This window comes from Trichosurus vulpecula, chromosome 7 (genome assembly GCF_011100635.1).
Source record: "Trichosurus vulpecula isolate mTriVul1 chromosome 7, mTriVul1.pri, whole genome shotgun sequence".
Classification (NCBI taxonomy): Eukaryota; Metazoa; Chordata; class Mammalia; order Diprotodontia; family Phalangeridae; genus Trichosurus; species Trichosurus vulpecula.
Genome location: NC_050579.1, coordinates 261,020,265 through 261,041,512, shown reverse-complemented (window position 1 = coordinate 261,041,512; position 21,248 = coordinate 261,020,265). Strand labels below are relative to the sequence as shown.

Sequence of the window (21,248 nt, the reverse complement as noted above, 5' to 3'; positions counted from 1 at the left end):
CAATAGCAAATAGCAATCATTCAAAAGCAATAAGCATCGCTGATTAACAAAGCAAAGCTAGCTGCAGCCATAACACATCAATAGGCCTATCTATAAAGTACAACTTATCTCTAAGCATTAGCATTTATGCACAACAATTAACAAACACATTGCTGTAACATGAAAGTAACACAAAATACAGTCAAATGAATGAGAAACAAAATAAGAAAAACAAGCATACAGATATATTAAATGAGAGAGAAAGGAAGGAGAAACATTTAAGTGATTCTAATTTGGAGATGTGGGAAGATGGTGGAGCTATTTCTCTGAAGAAAAGGATAATGATGCTGAAGACGACATCGATGGGAAGAGGTGGAAAAGATTCATCAAGGCAGCTAAAGGAGATACTATAAGACAAATGAATTGACTGGTGAAGGGATCAGAGCCCTCAGTAGCTTACTCTTCATTGTGACCCCTGCTGCCTATCCCCATTATGACCCAACCCTACCCCCTTCAGGAACCACATCTCCCTCCACATAGGAAGCCTGGCCTCCTAGCTCTTGGCATGTGTGAGCTGTGGCCAGGGCCCGGGGTGGGGCCAGGTGACCCCGGGACCCCCCCGCCATGGCTGAGCAGATGCACTCTGGCAATAGGCCTGCAAGAAATCTTGATCCTGTAGACTTGATCCTTCTGCTCCTAAGCCTCATCATCTTGCTCAACCTTGGAATCAACGTGATGATCCTGGTCAGGGATGGGCCCTGGGCTTCTAGATAAGGATGGATCCTGGGAGGGCGGGAGGAGACAGCTTGGGGGCGGGGTGGCGCGAACCTGATGATTGGGAGAGAGGAGACGGGAAGGGATCAGGGGCCAGGGGCAACAGCCTTAGCACGATTCGCTTTCCATCCTTTATCTTCTTTGATCCCCCCACCCCCACCACAATCCCTCAGATCTGGCGCAGTCTCACGAGGTCCTTAAATGGAACATTGGGTTTATTTCAACCTAAAGGTGAGTGTGGGGTCTGGGGAGAGACCCTGATTTCCTTCCTTTTTGTCCTCTGACACTCCCAACCCTGTCACCTGCCTGCTTCAATTCTCAAAGTGACTCAGATGTCTGGCCCTATGGCCCCCCCACACCCCACACAATCATTCCCCATAGGGAACCTGTGTATACAGCCCGTCTCCCCAACTTCCCTGCCTTTACCCTACTCCCAATAGGTAAGATTCCCAAGCCTTCCATTAAGAAGCCATCAGGGGTCCCAACTCTGTGCATCCACTGCACCTTGGACCCTGTGGCTCTAAACGTGGCCCACCCTGCATCCAAACGACATCGCTGCTACCGTCAGCACTCAGGAAGTGGCCGTGGCAGTTACTGGGGAAGCTGCCATAGTCGCCGACACCGTGGTCGCCAACGCCGTCTTCGTTACCATCGCCACCCTCGAACATCTTTGCCCCCACCCCCTCCTCCTTCACCTGCAACCTCACCCACTTCCTTCTGTCACCAAGAAACCTGGGACACAGAATTAGAAGACAATAAAGAGCCCTGGAACCAAAAGTCCAACTACCAGCAGAGTTGGGACGAAACTTCTCATCCTGGAAACGTTAGGCATTACAGGGGATACTGGAGCAGTTACTATCCAGGGGGATCAAATCTCTCTCCTCAAGACCTGAGGGCTCCCAAAAGGGTGGAAGCAAAGTCTGAGTTGAGACTAGAGACTTATTATCAGTCATCTCCAAGCAGCTGGCCTCAGAATCTAAAAGAGAACATGGAACCTGGCCCAATCCCCACCTCCCCACAATTCATACACCGGTTCCCCCCTAACCCATCTTGGATGCCTGGCACCCACAACCCCCTTCCTCCAGGTGGCCGGGTTTTATGTGACAGCTGGGAGCTGAGACAAAGGGTCCGAGATGGAAACAAGAGAACCGATGTCCCCAAGACACCCCAGTCTGCACCTCGAAGCCCTGAGCCCCAAAGCTATGCTGAGAATGTTGTATCTAAACAGTCTGTGCGGCGGACCACAGTGCCCCTCATCTCAGCACACATCCCCCTCACTCGGACTCACGTCTCAGCAGGACATTTGCCCTTCAGCAGCCGGGATAGGCCAGAGGTAAAACGACGAGATGGAGACCACAGAGAACCGTTGCCCCACCGGACCACAATGGGCTCGTCCCCCTCCTTCAACAGACTCCCCAACCATGAGACACAAAACCACTGTGGTTCTGCCCCAAATGAGAGCCTGATATCCGAGGTCACCCAGCCCTTGTCCTATGTCTCAGCACGTGCTCCAGCCAGAGTTCCAGCTCCTGACCCAGGCTGTGCACCTGCCTTCATCCCCCTTAGTAGGAGCCCAGGGGGCCTCACCAACTACCAAGTGTATGATAGCCAGGAGCTGAAGCGGCAAATTCAGGAAGGCCATGGGTGTCGAGGTGAGGCCTTTTCCTACTCCCCTGCCACACCCCGCACAGGTCCTTCCTCATCCTGGCATTCTCTACACAGAACCAAGGCTGGGAGGCTGAACTGAAAACCTTGAGGTCAGCCGATCCATGGAAGGAGAGACACTGTCAGAGACGGAGTAGGGAATAAAGAGGCCAACAGGGATTGCATGCTTCTGTCTTTGGTAGGGAAGGTCAGGAGACCCCTGGCTAGGGAGTTATTCCTGGTAGGTGTTATTCCCAAGACCTGACTCCTTTACCCCCCAACCCCCCAGCCCACAGGTTTCCATTCTTCCAGCCATGGTTGCTAAGTCAAATGATAGGGAGGCGAGGCAAGGTTCCCTGCCAATAGGACTTAATAATTTCTTACCCAATCACCCGAACTGGCCAGGAGTGATACCCTAGGGCCCCATCATCCTTCCCTTCTTCTTTGGATTCTGTCCTCCAGTATATCTAGAGGACCCCATCAACTCTTTGTTCCTTCCCTCTGCCTCCACTAGGGATTGTATATATCTACTGGGGTTGTAGGAGATAGTGTTCTCAGGCCTCAGTGCCCTCTTGTAGGGAGACCTGAGGCCTAGACCCTTCAAGATTAAGTTATAACAGAAACCAGGAGACTTCTCTCCCCCGCCCCCAAATTAGTTTAGATGCTGACTCTGGCACCCAAAAATGAGTAGGCCACCAAAACATCTAGTACTGGTTTAAGAACTCCAGGCAGCACAGCTTAAAGAATATGTATGGGAGGTCAGGTTTCTGGTCTCCACTCTGCTCCAAGTAACTGTGTGACCTTCAGCAAGCCACTGACCTCAGTTGTCCTCACCTGTAAAATGAAGGAGTTGAACTAAATAGGGCCTCAAGTCCCTTCCACCTTTGACATTCTATGCTCTGTATATAATTGCTTATTTGAATGAATGAGTCAGCCCAGAAGCCCTGGGAGGAACTGGCTGCTAAGAAACAGGAGGCCTGGGAGCCTAAAGCTGAGGGAGGCTTGACGTGGGCTCCCTTTATTCATCTCCCACCCTCATTGTGACCCTTCCCATTGTGACCCGGTGCCTCCCCATCTCCTGCCACAGGAACCTCAGCTCCCAGGGTATGCGGGCAGGGGTGGGGGCTGGGGCATCCCAGGAGGCTCTGCGACCCCCAACATGGGCAAGCAGGTCCTGCAAGTGGGCCCAAGTATACTCAAGACCCAACCCCAGGAAGTGCCAGGACCTGGGGGACTCGATCCTGTTACTTCTGGGGAGCGTGATCCTGCTGAATGTTGGAATGAATGCGGTGATGCTGGTCAGGGAGGGTACAAGGCCAGAGTCCCTGTAGATAAAGCAGGGGCTGGGGGGAGGTAGGGTTAGGGAGGCGGAAGACAGGGAAATGGGGCGCTGAGGGAGGCAGGATACCTGGGGTCCCTTAAGGGCAGTAGAGGGTAGAGGTGGGGATAACAAAAATGGGAACTAGACAACATATAGCTATTTGAACCTGGAGGTTCAGTCACCTGGATTTACCCTTGTTCACTCTATCCTCTATCCTCTTTGCTCCCTAAACCCCCAGCTCTGGCATCATTTGAAAGCCTCCTTCCGAATACTGTTTCATCATGCTGGGGAAAAATGTGAGTGTGGGGCTTAGGGAGGCATGCTGAATCTATTCCCCTTGTCCTCTATCCTTCTCCTCCTCCCCTTTCCTATAATGGCCCAAATTCCCCTTAAAAACCAAGGCTTCTCCTTCCTCACCCCCAATTTCATCCTTCTCCCCTCTCTCAGACCAGCAACAATGCCACCCAACATGTATCTGCCATACCATGGACCCCAAGAACCCAATCCCTCGGGGCTCTCCCCACACCCATCAGCATCAAACCTGCCCGATGCGCCCTCCTCACAGCCCGGAATGGGCTCCAGACACAGATGATGATAAGTTCTCACAATGCCGATGGCTGCCGCCCCAATGTGGCCACTCTGGAGGCCCGATGATCTCCCATGGACCATGGAGGCAGGGAGAAGGATTGGGGTGCAAGGCAGGAAAGTTTTCCCATTCTAAGTCTGCTGGAGTTAGTACCACCCCACTCCTGCGCCCTGAGACCCTTTTCTACCCTGGGCAAAGGCCTCAAAGCTCAAAGAACAGCGAGGAAATAGAGTCTCAGTCTGCCAGAGATATTCAGAAGCCATGCCAGGTTTTCCTCTCCCCTTTCCCTGTTCCTCGTCCCCGAGCTGGCCATGTGGTATATGACGCCAGGAAGATGAAAGGCCCAAACTACCCAGTGGGAGAATTTGTGGAAGCTTTGTCCCTTTCCACAGGGGGAGGCTCCCCGCCAGAGCTCAGTAAAAAGGGCCAAAATCTCATCTCCCCGACCCTGGAGAGGCCCTTCAATCTGCCCACCTTCCCTGTTGACCACCCCATGGAGCACATAGAGTACAGGGAGCAGAGAGCCAGCTTTCCTGAAGGAAGGAACAAGGACACACTCTCCTGCAACTCCAAGTCCCATGCTGATAAAGGTTATTCTGAGAGGAAGATTCTACTTTCCCCAAATACTGACTCTTTACAGCTTTCTGACTATCCCACTTCTCCTTGCCGTCCTTCTACCCCTTCCCAGTCACCCAGGCCTTCTGAAATCCCCCTTCCTAGCTGGACTCCATTGCACCAACAGAAGCCTTCAAAGGTTCTTGTAGAACCTCTAGAAGTTTCAAAGGGTGAGATGGCTTGTGATATACAGAAACTACCAGAGGTCTCCACTCTCACTCAGACCCATCACTCCCGAGGATGGAACCAAAACTGGGTGTACAAGTCTCTGGAAATGCCCATGCAGAATCAGCCATCCCTCCATCAGATGCCTCCGAGCAAGGGATCTGGTTTCGCAACAGGTCATGTGGTCTTTGATGCCAGGCAGCTCAGGCTAAACAAGGATCATGCCAGAGGCTGTGTCCCCAGGGCTTCCTACAGCCCTAAAACCCCTCTGACTGTTCCAGGGAAAGGCAGAGGGGAGACTGGGAATACCAGTCCATGACAAACACTTGGGGGAAAGCACGGCAATAAAGGGACAGGTGTAAAAAGGAAAAAGATTTGCACAGTGGTATTCAGGGTCCAGTGAATTTCCAAACCTGACTAGAGTTTATGATCACAGAGAAGAGTCCAGACCAGATCTTTGAGGTAACTGTCCTTTCTTACCTCCATCTTATTTAGATCCCCTTAGGTAACCAAAAGGCCTCTAGAACCTCTAGAACCCTATGCGTGTGTGTGTGTGTGTGTGTGTGTGTGTGTGTGTGTGTGTGTGAGAGAGAGAGAGGGAGGGCGGGGGCAGGGGGGGGGTGGCACAGAGATAGAAGACACAGGATGGTAGGATTTGGAGCTGGAAAGGCCTTACAGATCAATTTGGTCCAACTTCCTGATTTTAAAGTGCAGAAACTGAGGCTCAGTGACTGGCCAAGTAGTAGGATCATGTAAGTAGCAGAGCCAGGATTTGCAGGCTATTCCACTCATCTCAAATCGGAATCAATTGGGTTGGACTAGACAGCCACTGAGGTCCCTTCCAGCTCTCCAATTCTGTGATTGTGTGAAATACGGTGCTCTTCCAACTACATAGATCATCCTCCAATAAGTCATAGACCGCCATAAATCTGGATATTACCAGTCCTCACTTGTCCAGAGGCTCCAGGACTTCCTCTTCTCTTTCCCAATTCTGGGCCTGGTCTGCTTTGTCCAGTGAGGCAGGATCCTTCAGCTGTTGTCCATATTTGCCTTAGGGACTCCAGCTTAGCTCTAAGGCTAAGAGAGGAGAAAGGCACTTTCCCAGCAATGATGCTGGGCCTACAGAGAGAGCCCTGTGAACATTCCCCTCATTAGAGGTCAGCTAGGTGGTTCAATGGATAGAGCCACTGGCCTGGGAGTCAATAAGACCCGAGTTCAAATCTGGCATCAGATATTTATTAGCTGTGTGACCATGGGCAAGTCACTTGATTTCTATCTCAGTTTCCTTAATTTGTAAGATGGGGATAATAACCCACCTCACAGGGTTGTTGGGAGGATCACTTTTAAAGCACTTGGCCCAGTACCTGGCACATAGTAGGTGCTTAATAAGTGATTGTTCCCTTCCCCCTTCTATCTTCCTCCAGGACAGCAGAGTGTTTACCTGGATACTTAGACCCACAACATAAGCCTTTTTAACTTTGACTGAAGTGCCTATTTAAGCCTCAGCAGCAGCCTTTCCCTCATGAGACATGGTACAAAAATCCCCGGATTCTGGAATCAGAAGGACCTGAGTTAATCTCTGTCCAATCTCTCTGTTCAACTTTGGGCAAGTCACTTTCCCTCCTTGTAAAAGGAGAGAGGTAGATTATGGTCCCTCTGGTCTTTTCCAATTATAAATCCTACGATCAATATTATGGCCTTAGCCAGAGGAGTAGTATCTGGCTCAGAGTCTGGAGTCCTTTGAGTCTGAAAGGACAGGCAGATCAAGGTTCGCTCCTTGTCAACCAGTCATTTATTAAGTGCCAGGCACTCTGCTAAGTGCTAGGAATGCAAAGAAAGGCAAAACAGTTCTTACCATCAGGAAGCACCCATTCTAGTGGGGAGACAACACAAAAACAACTAGGTACATACATGATATGTAAAGAGTAAACAGAAGGTAAGAGGGGTGGGAAAAGCAACAACAGCTGGGCACCCCCATCCCCACCAAAAAGGGAGGTGGGATTTAAGCGATCCTGGAGACAATGGTGATTTTCCCTTTTTGGGGTTTCCTTCCTCCGGCCCTTGTTCTCCCATTTGCTGAGTTCCCGCCATCATCCTCCCATTTTCTCAGTGCCAGGAGCCTACTCCTTACAAGCCTCATGTCTTAGGTCTGTGATTCTAATTTGAACCGTTCATGTAGACTTCTGGTCATCAGTGGTGAATACCAAGTTCTGAACTCTGGCTGACCTTATCCTTTCCTCTGGGGCATATGATCCTGACCTTTCCCATCTGGTCTAATGCAGCCTCTAACCCAAGCCCTAGTTAATACAAACACTTACCTTTTTGTCAAAGCATTTAGAGCTTAAAGGGATCTGTTTTTGGGGATTTCTAGTGTGGCAATTTTCTCTTATCAGTACACAAAGGCAACTTTGTGTAGCAAACTCTCGGAAAATTGCTTGGGGCACTCAGAAATTAAGAGTGTGTCCATGACCACACAATCCAAGAAGAACTTGAACCTGACTCCAGGTTCGACCCTCTAGCTCCACTAAGCTCTGTTGTCTCTATAAGAAGGTTTAGAGATTCATCCAGATCCTTCATTTTACAGACAGGGAAACTGAGGCTCAGAGCAGTTAAGAGATTTTTCACAGGTTCACCTAGTCTTCCTAGATCTAACCATGATTATAATGGGGAAACCAGGGGCTCAGCTATACCAATATCTTAAAAATTGTAGAAAATGGGAGAGGTGCAGAAATAGAGAAGGGCACATGTCCTAATGGAGAGGTGTGACCTAGATAGTTCTATACAACCAGAAAAATTCAATGCTGATTCAAGGCATTAACAGTTTCTATGTCACTTTAGCAGAAAGTCTCCAATGGAGAACCCCAGGGAACCATGCTTGGCCACATTCTGTTTTACATTTTTATCAGCGCCTTTGATAGATGGCATGTTTACCATAGTGATAAATATAAAGTATTACATTTGAATTCAATCGACCAACTTCATAAGTACAAGTAGTTTGTCAGGAAAAATTTGGTGGGTATGAGATTTAGTGGACTGTAAGATCCCTCATTGTGTGATGCGGTGACTCTAGTGGTAAGATAGGAGTATGATAAGTTAGTAAAAAAAAAAAAAAGCCTGTGATCTTGGGGTTCCTTAAGACAGCTTCCAGGAATAAAGAATGGATAGTCCCTCTGCCCAGGTCAGGCACTCAAATGGCCTACTGTGTCCTGTTCTGGTCTCCTGCAAAATGAGGATACAAATAGCTACCACTCAAATTGTTAAAATAACCTACCTCTCAGGGTTATTGTGACGGTAAAATGTAAAAGTGTAAAGTGTTTTTCAAACCTTAAAACACTACATAAATGATATTACTGTAATAAGCTTATTATTATTATAATGGTCCAGAGCAGAGCACCCAAGATTGAGAAGGATTGAGCTCATGATCAGCTAAAGGAACAGCGGATGTTTTAACTTAGCAAGGACTTGATGGTTGTCTTCAAATATTTGAAAGTTATCGTGTTAAAGACAGATTAGACTTGTTCTGTTTCGCCCTGAAGGGCAGAATCATGATCTGGATGGAAGTTTCAAAGGCACTTTTAAGGCCTGATGTCAGAAAAAACTTCTTAATTGTTAAGTATTTTCAGATTCTTTGTGACCCCTTTTTGAACTGTTTTGTTTTGGCTTTTTTGGCAGAGATCTGGAATGGTTTGCCATTTCCTTCTCCAGCTCATTTTACAGATGAGAAAACTAAGGCAAACAGGGCTGAGTGACTTGCCCACGGTCACACAAGTGTCTGTGGCTGTATTTGAACTGGTGTCTCCCTGACTCAGGGCCGGCAATCTATTAATTAATCATACGCAGAATCTTTAAGATTGCCACTTGTCCGGTAGTTTTATTGTGAGGATTCCTTTGGAGGTTAGAGTTAGGACTTGATGTCTGCTGAGGTCCGTCGAAACGCTGTAAAATTCAGTTTATCTAAGACGCTCCACCCATACCTTGACTAGACAGTAGGGCGCAGCAGAGGACCAGCAGGCCTGAAAAGACCACTCCCAAGCACGGCTAGGGTACACAGAAACTAAACTATAATTTCTAGCAGGCACCCTTTGCCTCCCCACCAAGTGAAGTCTGAACTCTGTATTTACTGGAAAGGGCTGGAACAATGGAGGGAAGGACCGTGAGAGAGACTTCAATTTCCATGATTATTCAGAAACGTCTCAGGAACCCGGAGCTTCGAAAAAACAACCAAGGCATAGGGTGCGGCCAGAACTTTTCGAGTTGGAGTCTAGGCAGAGAGGGGTGTAGCCTCAGGTAAAAGGGGCGTGCTCTGGTGGAGAGTAGGAAGTTACCGGTAGGATTTTCTCCGTAGCTTTCTCCCGCTTTCTTTTCCCTCCCTGCGGTCGCCTGAGGTCCTTTGCCATCATCCCCCGACCCCACCCCCAAATAGCAGGTAAGGGAAGGGAACACTAGGGGCTGACAAAAAGATGTTTCTGGCGCTCAGAACTAGGGATAGGACTGGACTGCCGAGTCCCGGGCTGAACTTAGGGTGGGGTAGGAGGAGAGACAGCTCCTTTTTTTTAACCACCTGTCAGGTCTAAATGGTACTTAGAAGACTAGGGAGTTCGGATGCTGGGGGCAGGGTGGGGGTGGGGGAGAGATCTGGGGACATACCTTGAGGGAAGGGGAGGAAACAAGCATATTTGTGCATTTTCCATTTAAATAAACAAGAAGTCCGTAGCCGCCCTGGGATAGGCACCTCTAGAATACCCAGTAGGCTGGGGTGCAGAGGAGGGAAGGAGTGGGTGGACCTGGCCCGAGTTACCAGAAGGAATTGAGCCCCATTTTCTCCCCGCCGCGTCCTTAGCTTCAGCCCCCATATGGCATCCGCAGTCTGGGGGGGCACCCCCTGGTGGGGTCCGCCACCCCCAGCCCCTGCCCGTCCCCTCACGGACCTCGACTTCTGCTCCGGAGCGCAGCTGCAGGAGCTGACTCAACTGATCCAAGAGCTCGGGGTTCAGGAGAGCTGGCACGGTGGACCAAAGCCCGGGGCCGACCTCCTCCGGGCTAAGGACTTTGTCTTCTCTCTGCTCAGTAAGTGTGTCACCTTTGGTCCTTCCTGTCCTCTCTCCATTGCCCCCACGCGAGTTCTCCATTCTGCCCCATAGAGAGCCTCCGCTGACCCCCTCCCCTTATCCTCAGGTCTCATCCACCGACGGGACCCCCGGGTTCCTGAGCAAACCGAGCTTCTGCTCCTCCGCGGCGGAGTCCGCGAGGGCTCTCTCGATCTGGGGCCTGGACCCCTAGGGCCCTACGTGCGGGGGCCCCACTACGACGCCGGCTTCACGCTCCTGGTACCCTTGCTCTGGCTGGACTGCGAGGGGGTAAAGCCCGACCTCGAGCTGGAACCTGGCAGCGCGTGGCTCCGCCTCCAAGCGCGCGGGGGCGGGGCCTCGGCCCTGGAGGCTTGGTGCGACTGCCTAGGGCCCTCCGCCCCGGCAGAGCTAGGCGGGGAGGGGGCGGTAAAAGAGGCATGTCCATTGGAGAAGCCTCCGTGTGACGTCACGGGGCCCCAGACTGCGGCGACGGCCGGGCCAGTGCGAGAAGACTCCCACCCCCAGTCGCCAGCGGCCGCGGAAGAGCCCGGCGGCGACTCGGCGGATCCGGCAGAGCTCCGCTCATGGAAGGAACCGCACAGTGACGTCACAGAGCAACTCCCTGGACAGCCAGTCCCAGAGCCTGAGGGGCGGGGCCCTCAGGAAAACTGGCCCTCTTTGTGCCCCACCCAAGTGGCCGCCTGGTTTTTTTCCGCCCTGTCTGCCGTAGCTGTCTCCTTGACCCCGGACCCCGGTGCTGTACGCCTGGTCCATGCCGCCCTCCATGCCGGCGTCACTACCATCCTTCTGTCCACTCCAGGCCCTCCCCCCCGGCTGCTGCTCTTTGACTTGGTGCCAGGGGTCTCCGTGGCCGGCTGGCCCGCGAGAACCCGGACCCACGCGTGGATGGGTCCCGTCGCCGCTGGGCCTACCGCCTGCTACCTCGTGCCGGGCTACCGAGCCAAAAAGGAGAATGGGCTCTGCTGGCGGATTTGCTTTGCCCGCCAGGAGCTGGCGCTCAAGGCCCGCATCCCCCAGCCGCTACTCCAGGCACACGCCGCCGCCCAGGCCTTACTACGCCCCCTGGTGGCCGGGGCCGGCTGCGCGGCTCCCTACCTCTTGCGCACCCTGCTCTACTGGGCCTGCGAGCGCCTCCCCGCCCTCTATTTGGGGCGGCCCGAGAACGCCGGGGCTTGTTGCCTCGGGCTGCTGGACGAGCTAAGCCGCGGGCTAGAGGCTGGGGCACTGCCTGACTACTTCCTGGAAGGGCGGGAGCTAGCGGCGGGGGAGGGGGCCACGGAGCTGGCCGGAGCTCTCGCCCGACTCCGGGGAGACCCTGTAGGGGCTCTCAGAACTGCGGTGGAGGAGGCCAAGACTGCGCGGAAGGGGGGCGGGGTGGTGGGCGGGGGTCATTAAAATATTTGCAGTTGGATGGACACAGAAGAATTTGGGTTCTTTTTTTTTCCAACCTCCTTCATTCCCACCTCTCCCCAACCGGTGACATGACTCATTCTGGGGGACTTAGCCCTCGAACTTTCTGAAGCCGCTGGCTGTCTTGGTCCTGACCCTGAAAAAAAAAATGTTGGTCCTGTCCTCAGCACCGTCACCCTCGTCCCAAAATGCACACATCTCCCATCAAGACCCTGACCCAGGGACTCGTCGTCCTTTCCTTGTCTATTCTTGCCCTCTCGTTCCAAATTCTCTTGGAATTTCTCCTATGTATGACCCTAGGTGGGAGCCAAGTAAAGGGGTTTAGGCGAGATGCTGACACAGCATGAGAGGATAAATAAAATGGGGCCCGGCCAATGTGATCAGGTTGGAAATATCAGAGAAAACAGCCACCACTTCCTGGCATTGGATCCCCTCCTCATCTGCTGCACAGACACACACACACACACACACACACACACACACACGCACTGCTGTGTTCAGCCACAGTTCAATTTCTTCTCCAGTACTCAGCTAGCCCCTCCCCCTTTTCTCATGCATTTTCTATACATTTGTCCCCCAGAGTCAAGCTCTGCACCTTGTTCCCCCTCCTGGGAGTCATGACTCGCCTCCCACAATCAGCTTGTTTGTTTCCTCCCTACATCCCCAGCCACTTCCATTTCCAGGTTCTCTAACAGATCCAGGAGTCCCTTTCCACCGTCCTCTTTTTGATGCTGTCTCCGCCCCCTGCCCCGCCCTCGAATAGGGTTCTTGGGCTGAGGTGGGGGAGCAGGACGCGAGTTTGCGGCTGCCGCTAAGGCTACCGTTACTGCTTCTGCTGCCTGGGCTTGCTTTCCAGTCAGTCCTGCTGCTGAGGCCTGGAGTGCCGCCATCGGGGGACTGGGGACGCCCTGGGAACCCACCCCTATTTCCCTGGGGGGGAGGGATAGAGAGCGCCGAGGTGGACCGCGCGGGGAACCCTCTGCTGACAGGGGGACACTGAGGGAGGAGAAAATGAGAGCCTGAGCCATCCATCACTGCCGGCAGCAGGATCAACAGGACAGGTTTGGGGGGTCTCACGAAAGAAAGTGGGGTGTAAGCAATCGCTTAGGAACGTGGACGGGGACCCTGGGGAGCACGGAACTGCGTGGGGGGAGTCCAGCAGGCAGGTTAATTTGGGGAGTACCAGGGAGAAAGTGGGGTGCAACACTTTGGAGTAGCTTAGCTGGAGGTCAAATAACTGGAAGACTGCATCAAGACTGACTCCCCAATAACATTTTGTGGGATACCCAGAGTGAAGTTAAAGACTCGCTATTTGGGGGTGACAGAATGTAAGAAGGGACCTTCCATACCCACTGCACCTTGATAACCCCTGAGTTGCTGGAGCTGGAAGGGCGTATTTGGAAGCACCAGGGAAGAAGTAGAGGTAAGGATAAGTTTAGAGGATACCTGGTCACCAGAAGCTAGGGCCTCTAGGGATTTGAGGAGGTAGATAGAGAGTGTTGACTTGCTGAAAAGGGGAGGCATAAGCCAAGTTTATGGTTGATTTGGAAAGAAGCTCAGTGCCCAGCAAATGGAACCTCCCAGAAGTTCTGGGCTATAGGTTTTGAGAGTGATGGGAAGAGGTAGGAGATACATTCCAATCTGGGGACTAAAGGGTGGCAAAGAAGACCCCCAGTTCCCTTTAACCTCGTCACAGCTGCTGTACTAAGTGTTGCTGCCATGGATGATTTGGGTATGTTGTAGCCCTGTTTCCTTCTCACCCCTTCTAGATTTCTTGACCTGACAGGGAGGAGCTGTGAGATTCATTTCTGTCATTTCCCATAGCGAGTTAGGGTCTGCAAAGTCTGGTCAGCGGAGATTATATGGAGAGGTGCAGAAAAACGGGAGCCTTTGAGTTACATCGATTTAGGGCCAGAACAGTGAAGGAAAGGAGAGAAAATTTGGGGCTAAGAGGAAAGGGAACCCAGAGAATTGGCGGCAAAAGCTGGGGATTCACAAAGCTTGAACCAAGTAAGAGTTCAAGGATTCCCATCAAGTTTGGGGGTGACAGGGGGAGAGGGCAATTGAAGGGACCCTTTTGAAGTACTTAAGGGGGAGGGCTCTTTGGGATACTACTTAACAGCAAAGAATCCAGGAACACAGAGGGGAGTATCTGGGATAAATTAGGGGGTACGACCCTGTTTGAGACAAGAGATTGGAGGGTGCCTTCCTGGAGAAAGGAAAGGGCTTTCATCCTTGAACTATCTGCCAGTTCGGAGTGTTTTTCAATTGGGGGAGGGGGCATTCTGGGAGCCAGATTGAGATTGAGGGTTGTGTCCTATTGAGGTGCCTCCATACAATTTGGGTTGTATACCTCCATTGTGAGAGTGGCGGTGTTAGGGGATATCGTAGGGAGATTGGACTGTCCCCTAAAGGGAGGGAAGGTGGTTGGAGATGGCGGCGCTGGCCAGCAGCCTGATCAGGCAGAAGAGAGAGGTACGAGACCCTGGGACAAGTCGACCGGTGTCAGCCCAACGGCGAGTGTGCCCGAGGGGTACTAAGTCCTTGTGTCAGAAGCAGATACTGATTCTGCTCTCCAAGGTCCGTCTGTGTGGGGGGCGACGGGCGCGGCCGGACAGGGCCCCGGGTGAGTGTTAACAGTTGGGGTTTGGGGCTCCTGAGTAGGTTGAGGTGGGAGCTAGACTAAAGGAGAAATCTCAGAGATGGAAAACCGAATACCCGGGTCCCCAAGGAGAGTAGCGGGGCGAGGAGAGCCAGAGAGAAAATACTTTAGAGGGCTGAGCTGATGGTTGGATAAGATAGACGAAAACTCCTAAATGAGAGTTGGGCAATGGGGAGACTAGAAGTTCAGATACTCTCCCTTTCTGCTGCTTCTCAGTTTCCCTTCTCTGTTCCCGCATAAGCCCGAGCCTCTCTCTTTCTCTTCTAAAGCTAGGGGAAATGTGAGAGGTTTTAAAAGAGCTTAACTAACCCCCGCCCTTCTCAGGAACCCAAGCATCCTGTTTCCCCACCCACCCCCTCCCAGCATTGCCAGGCTACGTGCGTTTCTTCCTGTCCTTTTGCTGCTTTGCTTCAAGCCCCAAACTGAGACTACCCAGGACTCGGAACGCCTGGGTCACACAACCTAGTTTCTTCGATTCTGCGACGCTCTTTTCTCTTTCCCCCCAGTTTAGCTGGTCACCCCATACCCATTCCTCTGTTCTTCTGTTACCCCACACTCTAGCTTGGGTCTTTCTCGTTTAACCTTAAACCTTCCTAACTCTCCCTAGGGTGTTCTTGCAGATCAGCCCCTCCCCCACCCCTACCTCCCTGCTTCCTCCCCCGCACCCCACTCTGCTCTCCCTGCCCGATCCCAGAACTCTACTGTGTCCTCCCTCTTTCCCCTCCTTCACACCCAGGGGACGGAACAAGGAATGTCCTCTGGATTCTCCTCCCCAATTCTTTTCACACCCCCAAGTTCTGCTTCCATCAAGAACACAAAGACCTGGCACCCGCTGGACTGGCTGCCCCTCCCCACAGGAACCCAGGCGTTCAGAACAGATTCTGGGGGTCTAGGGGAATGAGGAGGCGGGGAGTGGGGGGGCAGGGGGACGGGGACAGGAAAGACTGATTGGGACTGTACCACCCGCAGAAGGGCAGGGGGTACTATACGAAATTCCTCCTGGGGAATTATATTGTGAGAGAAAGGGGTGAGGAGGAGACGACCCTTTCTCAAGAAGGGGCGCTGTCCCTGTGCTCCCTTCCCCACTTTTTCCAAATTGATTAGGGACTGAGAGTTTCAATAACCCCCACCCCAAGTTCTCGTTGAACGATTCCTCTCCCCACCCACTCTGCCTTTTTCTGTGGTACAGTCCAGAGCCCACCCTTTGGAAATGTCCCTTTGCCCTTCTGTTCCACACCCCTCTAGCCCTTACTCACATACATACATTTACACTCAGTCCTTCACTTAAACTCATCCTTTGTATGCGCCACTACAAATCCTCCCTCCCCAGCTTGGAAGTCCGGGGTCCCTAACGCTAATAGGGACTGGAGAAGGGGAAGAGGCTGGAGCCCCCTGACTCCTGGTTCCTCAGGAAGACAGGCTTGTGGCAGTCTGATTAGTGGCACAGATGACCAGGCAGACGGCAGAGGCCCAAACCAGGCTGGGCAGCATCAGGTGCTGAGTCAGCAAGCTTGATTCCAGCAGAGTCAGCTCCCTGCCCCCCATAGCTTGAGCAGCCCCTTCCCCCAACGACCAACCTGAGATTACCCACCACAAAAATTATAGTGTTTCTGCCTGCTTTTGTCACTGTCTTTTCCCCTTATCATAACTCCTTCCCTTCCCCCTCTAGCTCAGCTATTGAGCAGGAACTAAACTATTTAAATAAATTTCAATAAATTAAACTAAGAGCTAATGGTGGGGGCAGGGACTGGGTGCAGACTTCCCCAGGAGACAGAGAGCCCAGAGCTAGAGGGTTACACACAGAGAGTTAGTGAAAGAGCAAGTTGACCTTAGTTCTCCCTAACTACTTTCCCCACTTCTCTCACCCCCCATTTCTAGGATCAAAATTGGAAAGAGAAATCTTCACCAAAGATTAATGTCAAGTTCTTCCTGTCTCTCTCTCCTTAGAGCCCCAGCTCAAAGGCATCATCACAAAGCTTTTCTGCCGTCAGGGTTTCTATCTCCAGGCCAATCCAGATGGGAGCATCAATGGGACACAAGAGGATACCAGCTCCTTCAGTGAGGGGAGAAGGGAATTTTTGGGGTGTGGGGAGTTAAAGAGGAGAGGAGAAATGGGTATCAGATGCTTAGGGCTTCTCTTCTCTCACTGTACCCTTATGCCTGAGGCAACTGGGCCCTTGAAGGAATGGCTTATCTATTTCCTATCCACCCAGTTATTCCTATTTCAGTCTGTTTCTGTCTGGCATTGACATCCAGGAGTGGGGATGGGCCAGAGTCAGAGTGGTTGTCCCTGAATGGAGCTGATGGTAGGCTCAGGGTTTTGTTGGTTTGTTTGTTTTTTTTTCTTGAGGGGGTGGTCACAAGGCATCTGAATTCTATGTACTTAAGGATTAAGGTCTGGGGTTGGATGCCTTGGATCTCTAACTCTCACTTTACCCTCCAGCTCAGTTTAACCTGATCCCTGTGGGTCTCCGTGTGGTCACAATCCAGAGCACCAAGCTGGGGCACTATGTAGCCATGAATGCTGAGGGACTACTCTATAGCTCGGTGAGACTCCTCTCCTCACTTTCCTTTGTGCTGGTGAACCACTTAACTGGGACCCTCCCCCTGCCCCTCCTTTACCTGCTGATCCTACACTTGGCCCTCTTCTCAATCCTTCAGATCTTATTACACACACTCTACAACAGTCATCAATCTCAAAATCATTTCCCTCTCTGAATTCCCTAAATTTTTTCGAAGATTTACTCTCCCATATCCTACCAGGACCCATTTCAACTCTCTCCTCAGTAACCTTTCAATACCATCATCATATCCCCTCACTAGACAAGAGGCCCTTGAGGGAGATTCCTTCCAAATCCCTTTATAGCCTCTGCAAGGGACACCCTCACAACCACATGCCTAGGACCCCTTATGGCTTCTCTCTTCTGAGTACCCCTCTATATCTCCACATTTAGTAATGATTAGGAGAGCCAGGCAGGGCATGTGGAGAGAGAGACCTGAGTTCTTCCATAGCTCTGCCAAGTAGTGCATTCTTTGACCAAGTCATTTGCACTCTCCGAGACTCAGTACCCTCATCAGCATAAAGAGAGGATCGAACTAGAATATGCTAGAATCCTAAAACTAGAGCCAGAGAGGACCTTAGAGGCCATCTGTTCCAATCCCCTCCTTTTACAGGTGAAGAGACTGAGGACTGACTTGCCTAAGAGTCTGTGTTTATTTCCTATCCCCTCCCTCCAGTTCAGAGCCCAAATATACTGGAGTGGGAGTTGTCAAACTTTTTGCTCTTAAACATTACTGAATAATCCAAAAAGTTTTTGTTTACATGGGTTACATCAATCAATATTTAACATATTAGAAATTAAAACATATGTTTTAAAAATATGTATCAGTTCATTTAAAATAACAATACTAAACTCAGTACGTTAACCATCTTAGGGCAGCTAGGTGATTCTGTGGATAGAGCGCCGGGCTCATGTTCCTGAATTAAATTAAAATCTGGCCTCAGATACTTACTAGCTGTGTGACCCTGGGCAAATCACTTCATCCTGTTTGCTTCAGTTTTGTCATCTATAAAATGAGCTGGAGAAAAAAATGGCAAACCGCTCCAATATCTTTGCCAAGAGAACCCTAAATGGGGTCACAAAGACTTGGACATGACTGAACAACAACAAAAGCATGTTAACCAACATAAATAACATTTTCATGAAAAATAACTCTTATTTTCTAAAACATAAAAAATGTAGTGAGAAAAGTGGCATTATGTTGCATATTTTTGCAAACTTCTTTAATGCCTGGGCTTAATAGAAGACAGCTAGGTTCTCATATATACTTCTGTATTCAATCTGCTGTGATATGTTTTTTGGTTAAAGTATCTGAAGACATATGGTCTCACACAGATATGCAGTTGAAAAATTGAGGGGTATATTTAATAGACAAATAATTTCTTAGTATTATTACAAAAATAGTTTGGAACTTTGAGGTCCCCTCTCCCATTGGCTGACTCCCAAGGATCTATGGTGTAGACCACACTTTGAGAATGGCTATACTGGAGGAAAAGGAAGAGATTGGTTAGAGCGAGGGGGATGGGAGGCGGGTTGGAGAATTAGATACAGGAATATACAGAAATCCAGCCCCAAACCCACAAGCATCTGGGTTCCCAGAGCTCATCTTTTTTTCCTCCCCTCACCACTCAAAGGATTTTGGTTCCACACTGTAGAGTTTACATATCACTTCCTAATGGGGGGGCTCAAGACTAAGAAACATCAGCCTCTTAACCGTTAATATAAATCTCTCTTTCTTCCACCCTTTGTTTTCTCCTTCTGCGACCTCATCCTCAAGCCGCATTTCACAGCAGAGTGTCGCTTTAAGGAGTGCGTCTTTGAGAATTATTACGTCCTTTACGCCTCTGCCCTCTACCGCCAGCGTCGTTCGGGCCGAGCTTGGTATCTGGGTTTGGACAAGGAGGGCCGCGTCATGAAGGGAAACAGAGTTAAGAAGACCAAAGCAGCCGCCCATTTTGTGCCTAAACTCCTGGAAGGTGTGAACACCCTGTCAAGTACATTTCCATGGCCACAGAGAGGCTTCTGTCTACCTTCACATCCTATGGGGGCTATACATCAAATATCTCAGACTAGGCCATAACAGGGAGGAATGAGGAGCGGGGAGATTTCTGTCCTCGGTCACTGTGTATGTCGAGGCTTCTGCTTTTGTTTGTTTTTTCCAATAAAGATATTTTATATTGGGACAGAAAAGTTGTATAGTGATGATAGAAGAGAGAGAGAGAGACGAAGAGAAAGAGACGAAGAGACCCTGTTGGAGCTGGAAGTTTGGTCTTGAAATAGTGAATGTTTGTAAAGTGGGGTCTGTGAGGCATCGGGGAAAGGGGGGGGAGTTGAGCTAGATTATCTCAAAATTGTAAGACACGCTCTGTCCAGAGCTCACCTGGAGGGAGGAAGGGAGGTCGTATTTCAGGTGAACAATAGTAACACAGAAGCCAACCAAGCATTGACACAGTGATAGCTCCTTCGCAGAACCATAAAATGATAGATTTTAAAACTAGAAGGGTCCTTGAAGATCATCTAGTCCATGGGCTGTGGTCCTATCTTCATATTTCTCCACTTCTTATTTCTGTGTTTCTTGATCCTTGACTGTTTCTCTTTCTGTGTTTCATTCTCCTCACAGTGGCCATGTACCGGGAGCCTTCCCTGCACAATGTACCTGAGACGTCTCCTACGAACGACGAGCCTCCTCCAGTCTCTTTTCCTCCAAAAACATAACCCTGTTGTTTGGGAGCGCCCCTCAAGTCTTCCATCAAGACAGCCACGCAGATCCCGGACTGAACCAATCATTCTGGTCTCTCATCTTGTTCCGTTCCTTCCTTGCCACTCCCCTGCCACAAGCCATAAATTCCTGACTTAGAATATTTCTTTCTGACCTTCCTTGGGTAATTTAGGGAGGACTACCAAAGTGGTGGCCATTATCGGCTGCCCAACAGCTATCTGAAAGATTAAGGGTGACTCTTGGGCTATTACTGCAGAACCTAAATCCTAGAAAGATCTTCTCTTTGGCAATTTTCTTTATCAAAGGACCCTTACAGGGGATCTAGAAACATTGCTATATACCATTAAGGGGCCTGGCTAATCACCGTATTTTATCCTTTTCTGCACAAGCTCTCAGAAGATTTACCGAGAGATGAAGCTGCGGGTTCTAAAAATGGCTAGACAAAGCCTGGTTTCCTTGCCATTCTTCTACATAACCACAGAGCCACAGTCACCCAGAGCACAGACCTTTTTCTCTTGCTTATCCCCTCAGCCTTCTGACTGTTCTGGATGTATTCGAAAATCTGGACCCTACCCAGTCAATTTGGCATCAAAATCTTCTGTATTATAGTAGAGTCACATTGCTACCTTCTGTTCTGGGTCATTGAAGATTAATGTTGTTAATCAAGAAACCCACATCTAGAGCACAGCACAGACATTGTCTTGGTCTACACTGAGCCCAGTTGTAGACTACCACCATCCTAACCTCTGGCCAGGGAAGGACCCTGTTTTAGAATCTGTTATGATGTCCTGTGGTTCTAGTTTGTAGTTGAGGTCATCCCCTTTCCCTGGATGGAGCTAGAGTCTGAATAGTCACATGCTTGCTCTAGGAGATGTTCTAAACAATGGATCATGCTTCTTCCATAAATGCTACTTGTGATCCAGAGAGAATTACATTATATATGGACCAAAACCCACCTCCTTTTTTGTCTGTAGAAAGTTTTCTAAAAATCTTATTCTTCCATATAGAAAAAACCAAATCCATCTTCTTTTTAAATACCCTTTCTAAAACTTAGGATTCAGTCTGTCCCTAAACATGAGTATTTGCAGGGCAATAGGCTGGGGAGTCTAGGGGTAGGGGCCAGGAAAGAAAATTCATATTTAATGAAATTTCAGGGCGAAGGTACTGAGACCCAGATACTGTGGGTAGAGAAAGGAGGAAAACATCTGTGGTTGGGGCGGGGAGGTGGGGGCTATGGGAACAATTTCTGAATTATATGGAAATACGAATACTTAGCTACCTCACCAGGGACACCTTAGGGGTCCTCCATAAATAGCATAAAATCCTCAATGTCTGGGATGGGAAGAGGATAATGAGACACTGGTAGAAGCTGTCCATACGAGAGCAAATAGAGAACCCTCTGAATCAGCAATAACATTCTCATATTGGTCAGGTAATAATGGGAAAATTCAGGGAACTTTCATTCTAGATCTCACTATCCCCAGATTTTTAACCAAAATAGAATAATTCTGAGTTTCCTAAGAATTTTTCCAGGGGATCAAAATCTCTGGAAGGTCTTAATATGCAGAGGCTTCAAGTATGCCCCAGAGACAGGCTTTATGCCTATAGTCCAAAGATTTCTCTGAACTCAGAGAGGTCCATCACCAGGTTATTTTCAAAGGGATGAACTTTTCAGCTAAGACAAGTTTCAAAGTCTATTTGTTAAATTGCAGGGAGGTATGT

The 21,248-nt window shown here is 50.1% G+C and overlaps 3 protein-coding genes across 3 annotated transcripts; all 3 read left to right on the top strand.

Moving 5' to 3' along the window:
* The first annotated feature begins 603 nt into the window (after positions 1-603).
* On the top strand, positions 604-2,500 carry SPEM2 (SPEM family member 2). The gene is made up of 3 exons (XM_036765996.1): positions 604-723; positions 927-984; positions 1,194-2,500. The coding sequence occupies exons 1-3, from the start codon at positions 604-606 to the stop codon at positions 2,498-2,500; spliced, it is 1,485 nt and encodes a 494-aa protein (XP_036621891.1).
* Positions 2,501-9,500: 7,000 nt separating this feature from the next.
* TMEM102 (transmembrane protein 102) lies at positions 9,501-11,569 on the top strand. The gene is made up of 3 exons (XM_036767907.1): positions 9,501-9,510; positions 9,925-10,151; positions 10,260-11,569. Exons 2-3 carry the CDS (start codon positions 9,938-9,940, stop codon positions 11,567-11,569), a joined length of 1,524 nt encoding a protein of 507 aa, XP_036623802.1. The 5' UTR covers positions 9,501-9,510; positions 9,925-9,937.
* Positions 11,570-12,648: 1,079 nt separating this feature from the next.
* On the top strand, positions 12,649-20,679 carry FGF11 (fibroblast growth factor 11). Its single transcript, XM_036765945.1, has 5 exons — positions 12,649-14,210; positions 16,194-16,304; positions 16,690-16,793; positions 18,585-18,783; positions 19,428-20,679. The coding sequence occupies exons 1-5, from the start codon at positions 14,018-14,020 to the stop codon at positions 19,520-19,522; spliced, it is 702 nt and encodes a 233-aa protein (XP_036621840.1). The 5' UTR covers positions 12,649-14,017; the 3' UTR covers positions 19,523-20,679.
* Positions 20,680-21,248: the final 569 nt, after the last annotated feature.

Bases quoted from the DNA above. Each gene is read 5' to 3' on its own strand.
- SPEM2 (XM_036765996.1), top strand. From the start codon at position 604: ATGGCTGAGCAGATGCACTCTGGCAATAGGCCTGCAAGAAATCTTGAT. The intron at 724-926 runs GTCAGGGATGGG...ACAATCCCTCAG, and splicing joins GAATCAACGTGATGATCCTG to ATCTGGCGCAGTCTCACGAG. The intron at 985-1,193 runs GTGAGTGTGGGG...TACTCCCAATAG, and splicing joins GGGTTTATTTCAACCTAAAG to GTAAGATTCCCAAGCCTTCC.
- TMEM102 (XM_036767907.1), top strand. From the start codon at position 9,938: ATGGCATCCGCAGTCTGGGGGGGCACCCCCTGGTGGGGTCCGCCACCC. The intron at 10,152-10,259 runs GTAAGTGTGTCA...CCTTATCCTCAG, and splicing joins CTTTGTCTTCTCTCTGCTCA to GTCTCATCCACCGACGGGAC.
- FGF11 (XM_036765945.1), top strand. From the start codon at position 14,018: ATGGCGGCGCTGGCCAGCAGCCTGATCAGGCAGAAGAGAGAGGTACGA. The intron at 16,305-16,689 runs GTGAGGGGAGAA...TTTACCCTCCAG, and splicing joins AGAGGATACCAGCTCCTTCA to CTCAGTTTAACCTGATCCCT. The intron at 16,794-18,584 runs GTGAGACTCCTC...CTCATCCTCAAG, and splicing joins AGGGACTACTCTATAGCTCG to CCGCATTTCACAGCAGAGTG.